General features: G+C 41.6%; 1 protein-coding gene across 1 annotated transcript; it reads left to right on the top strand.

Annotated features, from left to right (window-relative positions):
- The first annotated feature begins 9,469 nt into the window (after window positions 1-9,469).
- On the top strand, window positions 9,470-10,068 carry LOC138901420 (uncharacterized). The gene is made up of 2 exons (XM_070189181.1): window positions 9,470-9,719; window positions 9,809-10,068. Exons 1-2 carry the CDS (start codon window positions 9,470-9,472, stop codon window positions 10,066-10,068), a joined length of 510 nt encoding a protein of 169 aa, XP_070045282.1.
- The last annotated feature ends 1,335 nt before the right edge of the window (window positions 10,069-11,403 follow it).

The following is an 11,403-nucleotide window of genomic DNA, read 5'->3' as shown; positions in this document are numbered from 1 at the left end:
TGTAATTAGCCTTTCAAAGGCTTGTTGTTTATTCACTGATCTAATGTTCTAAATTAATGCATTCATCATTAATTGGTAGATTTGGAGAGTGTCCTTCTTGTTTGAACTCATGTACCAGGGACGAGAATATTATAAGTTTCTTTTTGCTGCTTCTTCCTACCTCTGCCTGTAGATTTTTCTCTATCCATATGCCTAGGAGATATGTCACCTTGTCGAGCAACATTCCTGAAAATCTGAGCCGTGGATTCCTCATCCATGTCTCTCCCTTTTTTTTGTCCATTCTCTTCATCATCTACTGCTAGAGATTGTTTAGCTACCTGAGTTTTAATAGGTTTAGGAACTACTACCCTGCTAGTAGATTCCTTAGTCATATTTTGCATCTTGGAAAATGACTGCAGTTCTTTATTTTCCTGTAATTCTTTTCTTTGGATGCTAGTGATAGTATTGGGGTTAGTGTTAAGATTAGGATTAGGATTTTCTGGGGTGAGGATTTGGTCATTGTGATTGAGGCTTACATTAAGAACAGCTGGTTTAGGACAACTATTTTGTATATCAGAAGGTTTAGGCATCAGGTTACCAGCTTCCTCCTGCTTATCTCCATCAGCATCTACTCTCATCAGTTCACGATCTTCCTCATCTTCCTCTAAGAAGTGAACTCCATCTTCAGACTCGTGATCATCAATCTGACTAGCAACTACCTCCTTATCTAGCTCATCATCTGATTGTAATTCTCCTTCTTCTTCTAAATCATCCTCTACCTGTTGACTCTATAATCTCCCCATCAGTGGACTTCCTGTAGGAAAATTCTTTTCTTTGTTCGACTGATCATCCCTATCAATTTGTTTCACATATGCTCCTCCTTGTTCATTAGTCACACTAGCATCGATTCCCTTTGAGACATCATTCTCATTGGTCCTTGGATTGACAGTATTTTCTTGAGTGTTCAACGTTTGTGAATGGATCTCTTGGCATGAATAATTAGTAGTAACATTGTTGCCTCCAAAGGCTCTATTGACCCTTTGTGTTGTGGTTTTCTTTAACATTGCTTGTTCTTTCTCCTTATCCTTCTGGTTTATACATTCTTTGCCAATATCCTTACGAGCTGCAATCCCAGGTGAAGAAGGATTATAAATTGGTGCAGATGGATTCAAGGTTCTCCCAGTTTCAGTAGGGGTAGGTTTAGTGCTGCGATTGACCTGATTTTGCTCCAATAAAGCTAGATGATTGTTCTCTTCATTATCATCTGCATCCTCTACCAAAGCAGCAAACTTATTAGTCGCCTGAACATCATCAACAGGAATAAATTTTTTCCTACTACTGCCTTGTGTTTCTTCCTGTTGAACAGGTTTCTTGACACGAATATCTCGCACTTCCTTCCATTGTTCACCAATATTACCAACAACTTTTCCACTTGAAAGGATCATTAAAGGACCCTTATTTTGTTCCTGTTTTCCAGCGTTACCAGTAACTGCATGCTTCACTTTGTCATTAGACTCCACTAGCTCTGGATGAAGTCGCCAACATTCAAACTGATCATGAACTTGAATTTTGCATTGCTTACAATGCTTGGGCAGAAAATCATAATTGATTTTCACCCATTCAGTCCTTATTTCCCATGTAGCCTCATTCTCGATATCCATATGAATCTTCTTATGTAAATCTTCTAACAAGTCAACTAGGACCTTAACTCTCACACAACTAGGCAGAGTTTTGTTAATTGTAGCCATGTCAAGATGCAAAAGCTTCCCCACAGCTGAGGCTAATGAAAACAAGCATTCATTTACAAAGAATGTAGGTAGCAAACCTGGAAAGGAGATCCATGCCATATCCATTGGTGTTTCATCCCCGGCCTTGAATTTTGCATCGTAAATTTGTGTTCGCAACTGATATTCATAACCATCCTTGTCTTTGACATAATAAGCATTTTTTGACATAAAATTTATGAAATCTTCCCATAACGTCAATCTTATCAAGACATGTCGATCTCGAAGGAAACCAACACTACATTCTCCTTTGATTCCACATTGACTTGGGATAATTTTGCGTAATTCCTGGAGTTCTGGCCACCATACCATAGCTTTACAATAACTGCATATTGTAATCCTTCAATTATGTTCATGTGATCAACCTCAGCTTCTGTGAATTTGACGAAAGGTTCTCCATTTAAAACAGTGGCTCGTCGTAATTATATAGGCTCGACAGTAAGTTTTGAAGTAGGGTTCGTCTGCATGGGAATTGCTGTTTGTGGTTACATTATTTGTGGCGAGGGAGGGAGGACGGTGATCAGCAGGAAAAGATGACTGGTCACCGGCCGGAGCGGCCATGGCAGCGCTCAAATGCAGAATCCCCTGAAATCGCTAGGGTTTAGGGTTTTGCTAGAGAGAATTTTTTTTTCATGACATTGAGTCCTAATTCTAATAATCAGTGCAGTTAATTCTATACTTTATGAGGCGGGAGCACCCGAGGGGTGAGTATATTACCCCAACTACTACACCGCCTGATTCTACTACTCCTGCTCAGACTTCAACAATCCCTACTCCTACGAAGGGTGCAACTATTCCACCACCCATTGATATGCCAGTTCCACCTCTAGCCCCAACTTCCAGTCTTGGTGTTTCTCATGGGGACCTTAGGGAAGCCATACAGATGTTGGCTCTGATGGTGGCTTCCCAGGCCCAGAGATCGAATATTTCACTTGCTTCTTTGAACCAGCAAGGGGATTCTACTAGTTCCAGGGTGAATAGGTTTCTTCAGTTAGATCCTCCAGTGTTCTCGGGTACTAATCCTTAGGAGGACCCCCACAAGTTTATTGATGAGATGCACAAAACTCGCCAAGTTATGCGTGCTACTGAGAAGGAGGCAGTGGAGTTGGCCTCCTACCGCCTAAAAGAGGTGGCATACTCTTGGTTTGAGATGTTTGAGGAGTCCCGTGAGGAGGGGAGACCTACAACAAGGTTGAGTGAGTTTGCCGATGCCTTCATTGATCATTTCTTGCCTGCCAAGACTAAGGCAACCCATGCCGCTGAGTTTGAGCTCCTGAGACAAGTTAGTATAAGTGTGTGGGAGTACCATATGAGATTTGCACGCATGTCCATGTATGCTATTTACATGTTGCCCATTATGGAGGCTAGAGTGCGCCGGTTTGTGTAGGGCCTCAACCCCTTAGTTATTAATGAGGCCGCTACAGCTGCCTTGAATTCTAATTTGAACTATGGGAAGATGGTGGTGTTTTCTCAAGCCACAGAGACCCGCAAATTGAAAAATATAATGGAGAGAGAGGGTAGCAATAAGTCCCAGTCCACGGGCAACTTTGGTGGTTCTTCCGGTGGTGGTGGTTGTAGGTCAACATTCAAAGAAGGGTCATCAGGGCCATCCCAGTCATTTTCTCAGTCTTCAGTCAGTGCACAACCATCAGGGCCTGGTCAGCAGCAGTGGAGCTATTTCAGGCCCGGTCAGGGCAACAGGGGATCCTACCAGCAGGGTCGGCCTGGTGGGTGATTTCAGCAGCAGTGGAGGTCCCTATGCCCTAGATGTGGGAAGATGCACTTAGGGACCTATTTCACGGACCTACCAATATGGTACGAGTGCGGTATTAGGGGTCACATTCAGAGGGATTGTCGTTTATCCCGCCAGAGTGTCGGTAGGGGTACGACACGACCATCTAGTTCTGCAGCTACTTCATCCGCAGCACCTCCTTTAGCTCGAGGTTGTCCAGCACCCGCAGGGCGTGGTGCATCTAGGGGTGCTGCACAGAATTCGGGAGGACCCAACCGTTTCTATGCTATGAGGGGTCGCCAGAGTTTAGAGGCTTCTCCAGATGTTGTCATAGGTATATTGACTATCCAATCTCATGATGTATATGCTCTTATTGATCCCGGTTCCACTTTGTCATATGTCACTCCCTATGTTGTTATGGAATTCGGAAGAGAACTGGAACAGCTTCATGAGTTGTTCTCTGTATCTACTCCAGCCGGTGATTCTATTATGGCCGCGGAGGTTTATAGGGATTGTGTTGTCACGGTGCATGGTCGGGACACCATGGCCGATCTCATTGAATTGGGGATCGTTGATTTTGATGTAATAATGGGGATGGACTGCTTTATTCATGTTTTGCCAAGCTTGATTGCCGAACCAGATCCATTAGGTTTGAATTTCCAAATGAGCCAATTATTGAGTGGAAGGGGGAGGACGTAGTGCTGAAGGGTAGGTTTATTTCTTACCTTAAGGCCATGAAATTGATCAACAAGGGGTGTATTTACCGTTTGGTCCGGGTTATGGACAGCGATAATGAGGCACCTACACTTGAGTCCGTGCCAGTTGTGAATGCATTTCTAGAGGTCTTTCCTGATGAACTCCCCAGGATCCCACCAGATAGGGAGATTGATTTTGGGATTGATATGATGCCAGACGCACAACCTATATCTATTCCATCCTATAGAATGGCACCGACATAATTGAAGGAACTAAGGGAACAATTGAAGGATTTGTTAGAGAAGGGTTTTATTCGGCCGAGTGTGTCGCCTTGGGGTGCACCAATTCTCTTTGTAAGGAAGAAAGATGGGTCACTGAGAATATGTATTGACTATCGACAGTTCAACAAGGTCACAATCAAGAATAAGTACCCACTGCCAAGGATAGATGACTTGTTTGACCAATTGTAGGGTGCTAAGTACTTCTCTAAGATTGATTTAAGATCTGGGTATCACCAATTGAGAATCAGGAAGTAGGATATACGGAAAACAGCTTTCCAGACTTGATATGGGCACTTCGTATTTCTGGTGATGTCTTTTGGGCTAACAAATGCCCCCACAACTTTCATAGATCTTATGAATCGACACTCCAAGCCTTTCCTCGACTCCTTTGTGATAGTGTTCGTTGACGATATTCTTGTATATTCACGAAGTCGAGAGGACCATACCGATCATCTCAGGGCACTTCTGCAGACTCTGTATCAGCACAAGCTGTATGCAAAATTTTCAAAGTGCAAATTTTGGCTTGAATCTGTCTCATTCTAGGGTCATGTCGTCTCTAGTGAAGGAATCAAGGTTGATCCTCAGAATATTGCAGTCGTGAAGAATTGGCCTAGACCTACAAACCCAACATAGATTCGTAGTTTCTTGGGCTTAGTTGGGTATTACAGGAGGTTTGTGGAGGGGTTATCTAGTCTTGCCTCTCCATTGACTAAACTAACACATAAGGCAACTAAATTCCAGTTGTGAGATGCTTGTGAAAAGAGTTTCCAAGAGTTGAAATCAACATTGACTACGACACGGGTGTTGACCTTACCAGAGGGTACAGATGGGTTTGTGGTATATTGTGATGCTTTAAGGATCGAACTAGGGTGTGTATTTATGCAACATGGCAAGGTGATCGCTTATGCTTCTAGGCAAATCAAGAATCATGAGAAGAACTATCCAACACATAACTTAGAGCTTGCGGTGGTGGTATTTATATTGAAGATTTGACGTCATTATTTGTATGAGGTCCATGCGGATATATTCACAGACCATAAGAGCCTTCAATATATTTTCAAGAAGAAGGAATTGAATCTGAGGAGGAGAAGATGGCTTAAGTTACTCAAAGACTACGACATCGATATTTTATATCATCCGAGGAAGGCTAATGTTGTGGCGGATGCTCTTAGCCGGAAATCTATGGGTAGTTTGGCTCACTTGGAGGCATATCAAAGGTAGTTGGCCAAGGAGGTTCATCGGTTGGCTAGTTTGGGAGTTCGTCTTGCGGACTCTAGTGAAGGAGGGGTAATGGTGCAAAATAAGCCTAAATCATAGCTTGTTGCGGAAATCAAGGAGATGCAATATGACAATACGTTGTTGGTGCAGTTGAAGGAGGGGATTCATAAACATAAAATTATAATTTTTTCTCTTGGCACGGATGATGGTACATAAAGGTGCCAAGGGCGATTATGTGTTCCAAATATAGACGGTCTCCGTGAAATAATCATGATCGAGGCTCACATTTCTAGGTACTCCGTGCACCCTGGCTCTACAAAGATGTACCATGATCTTAAGGAGATATACTGGTGGAATGATATGAAGAGGAATGTAGCAGACTTTGTGGCAAGATGTCTAAATTGTCATCAAGTGAAGGCCGAACACCAAAGGCTCGTTGGGTTGGCACAAAACATAGATATTCCAATGCGGAAGTGTGAGATTGTCATACCCCGACCTCGGGGAGCGCGATCAGCGCTCAACCGAGATTCCCCGGTCAAGCAAGCCTACTTGATGCCTTCTATCCAACCTTACCCATGAACAATATAAAAATCAGTAGCAAGATATACACATGAAAAGAGTAAAGTGTTCCACATTCTTTTCCATTACTCAAAAGCGGTCCATTTACAATTTCCAAAATATTACAAGTTTATAGATATGATGAAAAACATGTTTGCCAAAGTATCAACACTTCTAGTTCAATTCCCAACATCAAACACCATCCACAACCTGTCTACCGAGTCTCTAAGGACAACAGAAGAGTAGAATGGAAGTGTCGGCGACAAGGCCCTGGCTATATCTCAAAACACAAAATATAACATCATTGACATCAGGCCCAGAATAGAGTAGGGCTCACCAAAACCTATTGGATAGAGAGTAACTGCTAACGAGAATCAAGACTGCCCAATGATGAACCACCTGCATCCATTGAAGATGCAGCGCCCCCAGTAAAAGGGAAGTTAGTACATGTGGAATAGTACTTGTATGTAAAGCTAAATATCCTCTTTTGAAATAGATGCCAATATAAGAAAGGGAAAACTGGAAATAGCAAGCAACAATCAATGATAGCCAAATGCCAAGTCAAAACATAACAATTTTCAAATACGGAAATAATATATATATATTTTGGTTGGGAGATCATTAGCACCGATAAACTACCGTGTTTTTAGCGCGAAGTCCGATCACGCCCGATCAGCTAGGCCATCTCTCCACGAACAATGTGGATTGACAGGTGGTATTAAAAGAAAGGTGTTACCAAGAGTAGGAACCACCATGCGTGCAACATGGCGTCCGATCTCCACTTGATCGGCTAGGCCACCTTCCCACGTATGCCGTGTGGGTCGACTTTATCATTTCCAAGTCACAGCTATCATCAATCTCATCCCAATAAAGGGGAATAATATCATCACATCAATATTTCAAGCTCATCCCAAATAAGGGGAATATTCACAATCCACTCCTATACCGGCACGTGTAGTTTCGGGTGTGGGCCTTACGACCCACCCTTCCTCGGCTGGCTAATGATACTCCCCAAAAAATTTTGTTTTTCACACGAAGGAAATAGAAGTACAAATACATTCACCTCCTTAACTTTCACACCATATATAGTTTTATTAACACTTTCAACCACATTCATATGATTCCCCATTCAAAGCACGACGGCCGTAACTCATATTCCACACTGTCATTTCTTTACTTTCAAGGACCACCATCATAAACATACACACATAGAATATTCTAGAAATCATAATCTTAAGTTCATTATAAATGGAGGCTTTAAACACAATGGATTCCTTTCCAAATAATGGAGCAAAATGACTAGCAATTGAAGCACAAGTTAAAATCATAAACGAGAGATACACCACTTATTCTTGAATTACTTCTCTACCAAGGCAATGCACAATTTCAAATCATGGGTAAATAAGAACCCAAATCACATTGGAAACCCTTACAAAGGAGATTTTGGTGATTTACGATTGAAGCACAAACTTAAACGATACGCTCTAGTTACAACAACTATGGCCACATTTTGTATCTCACTCTTACTTCTTTCACTTCCAAACATAGTCATAGTTTATCAACAATAAAGACATTTGGAAATCGAGGTTTAATACGTACATGAACAATAAGAGTCTTATGCACATTGGGTTTTATTCTACAACTTGGCATAATAACTTGCAATGTAAACATGACTGAAATCATAGTATTTCGACACAGTGGTCAGATTTGAATACATTCCTGAAGGAGAACACAATAAAGTAGGAGAATTCGGCACATATTTCTAGTATATATCTTTCAACACAAGCTTATTCGGAATAGTCAAATTTATAAATAATAACTCGGAATATGGGAATTATGAACTTGGGCCAACTATACTTGAAACTTATGGGAACATCATGGAATTCGATTATGAGAGGGAAGTTTAGCCAACATACCTTGTTTGAGCTTTCCTTAAGTTACTACAACGTCCCAACACTTCTAGCGATATCAATCTATAGGAAGATAGCGAAAATTGGACAATAATTAGAGGGCTTCTCATGGTGTAACTCTCTTAGGAATTTTGCCAAACACCTAAATTAAAAAATCGACTATAAAGCCCTACAATGGTAATCTTTTCCTCCCTCAACCAATTTCAACAAGAAACTACCTCAAATAGTTCAACACCCTCACATACTACCACCTATTGTCACATACATGGCCTATCTCCAACTCTACAATCTACTTAGACCCTGAACAAACTTGCATGGATGATGTAGGACAAGAACTTACCCGGATAGGCGGTGGTCTAGTGAGTGGCTTCCACGATTCTTGAAGATTGGGGCAAGAATGGATGATTAGAATGCTAGGTCTTCTCCTTCTCTCTCTAAGATACTCTCACTTCTCTCTAAAATATGTGTTTCACCCAGCCCAAAATAACCCCAAAGTCATTTAATAAAAAATGGGGTCGGGTTACAAAAATAGAAAATGGATCCTCCGAACACAACTTTGCGGCCGCAGAATAGACCGTAGAACAGATATGTTGTTCGCATAAGGGACCGTGAAACTGATGCCAAAAATGGGGATGGCCTAGATCGGTCAACAACAGGTCTGCGGTCTGCAGACCACTTATGCGGCAGCAGAGTGGATCGTAGAATCACCCTCCAAAAGTCTTCATGCCAAATCTGCAACGAAAGTGCGGACCGTGAAACAAATATGCGATCGCATAATGGACCGCAAAACAACTTTCAAAATTTAACTATTTTCTGCTTAACTCCATGATGATTATGCGGCCCGTGAAATGGTTTTGCGGTCGTGAAATTGACCGCAAAATTGCCTTCTTCTGCCAAAAATTTCCTTCAATTACCTTCGAACACCTTAGCCTACCTCGGAACCTTTAATTCCTTGCCAAAATTTTATGGGGCCTTACAGAGATGATCAATATGGACTTTGTGGTAGCACTACCTCGCACTCCTCGCAAGTTCGACTTGATTTGGGTGATTGTGGATCGACTCACAAAATTAACACACTTCTTACCTATTAAGGCTACCGACACCACAGAATAATATGCTCAGTTGTATATCATGGAAATAGTCAGGTTGCATGGCACTCTAGTTTTTATTATCTCATATCGAGGGGCACAGTTCACGACTAATTTCTGGTAGAAATTTCAGCAGAGGTTGGGTACTCAGGTGAATCTTAGTATAGGCTTACATCCATAGACCGACGGAGATGCAGATCATACTATTCAGAAACTTGAGGATATGTTGCGCGCTTGTGTTTTTGACATCAAGGGTAGTTGGGATGATCGTTTTCCACTCATAGAATTTGCCAACAACAACAGTTATCATGCTAGGATTCAGATGGAACCGTTCAAGGCTCTATATGGTAGGAGATGTACATCTCCTATTGGCTGGTTTGAGAACGGGGAAGCGGAGTTGATAGGACCAGACCTCGTGCATCAGTCTGTGGAGAAGGTTAAGATCATTAAGGAACAGTTACAAACTGCTCAAAGTCATTAGAAGTCCTATTCGATAATGCGTCGCAGGGATTTGGACTTCAAAGAGGATGATTGTGTATTCTTGAAGGTTTTCCCTATGAAGGGTATAATGTGGTTTGGGAAGAAAGGAAAATTGAGTCCGAGCTATGTCGGACCATGAGAATCATTCATAGGATTGGTCGGGTGGCTTACAGGCTTGATCTACCATCAGAGATGTCGTTGGTGCACCTGGTGATTCATATATCTATGTTGAAGAAGGTAGTTAGAGACCCGACACTCATTGTTCCAGTTGAAAATATTGAGGTTAGTGAAGAATTGACTTATGAAAAAATTCCAGTTGCCATTCTTGATAGGCAAGTCTGAAAGCTTAGAAGTAAAGAGATTGCCTCCATGAAAGTGTTATGGCAAAACCAACAGGTTGAAGAGGCCACCTGAGAGGCGGAGGAAGAGATGAAGAAGAAGTACCATCATTTGTTTGAATAACTATGTATTTATGAAGTGTTCTATGAAAATATTAAGAGTTTACTATCTATGAATTATGTTTCACTTGTACAGTTTATGTTGAGGATGTTCCTTTTGGTAATATAAGGTCTATGACATCATGGTCGATGTTATTTTCATGTAGTGGTATATCGTTGTGTTGTGTTTATGCTATTAGGACTGGTTTATGGGATTCTCTGATAGGTAGATAGGACCAATTATGGGAGAAACTTTGTCGAATTTTCTTGAAATTTGGGGAGTTAGTCAAATTTGGTACTGCTCGTATGTGAATTAAGAGCTGAGTTGCTTTGGATGCCGATGGTGAATATTAATTTTCATTCGAAGACGAATGATCCTAAGCGGGGGAGGATGTAAGGCCCCGTAAAAGTTCACCTAGAACTCAGAGTTTTGTGGTGCCGAGGTAGGATTTTGTGTTTGATGTTTCTAAAAGTTCACCTCGTATGTGCTTGCGGACGCAGAGAATGTGCCTACAACAATAGTTATCATGCTAGCATTCAGATGGAACGTTCAAGACTCTATATTGTTGGAGATGTAGATCTCCCATTGGGTGGTTTGATATTGGGGAAGCAGAGTTGATAGGGCCATACCTCATGCATCAGGCTAGGGAGAAGGTGAAGATCATTTAGGAATGGTTGAAAACTACTCAGAGTCATTAGAAGTCCTATTCAGATATGCGTCACAGGGATTTGGAGTTCAAAGAGAATGATTGGGTATTCTTGAAGGTTTCCCCCATGAAGGTTATAATGCGGTTTGGGAAGAAAGGGAAATAGAGTCCGAGGTATGTCAGACCATACAGAATCATTCATGGGATTGGTCGGGGGGCTTACAGGCTTAATCTACCACCAGCGATGTCGTTTGTGCACCCCGGTGATTCATCTATATATGTTGAAGAAGGTAGTTGGAGACCCGACACTTATTGTTCCGATTGAAAATATTGAGGTTAGTGAAGAACTGGCTTATGAAGAAATTCCAGTTGCCATTCTTGATAGGCAAGTCTGAAAGCTGAGAATAAAGAGATTGCCTCCGTGAAAGTGTTATGGCAAAACCAACAAGTTGAATAGGCCACCTGGGAGGCCGAGGAAGAGATGAAGAAGAAGAACCCTCATTTCATTAAATAACTATGTATTTATGAAGTTGTGTTCTATTAAAATGTTATGAGTTTACCTTCTATGAATTATGTTTCACTTGTACAATTTA

This window comes from Nicotiana tomentosiformis, chromosome 11 (genome assembly GCF_000390325.3).
Source record: "Nicotiana tomentosiformis chromosome 11, ASM39032v3, whole genome shotgun sequence".
Taxonomy (NCBI): Eukaryota; Viridiplantae; Streptophyta; class Magnoliopsida; order Solanales; family Solanaceae; genus Nicotiana; species Nicotiana tomentosiformis.
The sequence above is the reverse complement of the archived record's forward strand: the minus strand, read 5'-3'. Positions and strand labels throughout refer to the sequence as shown.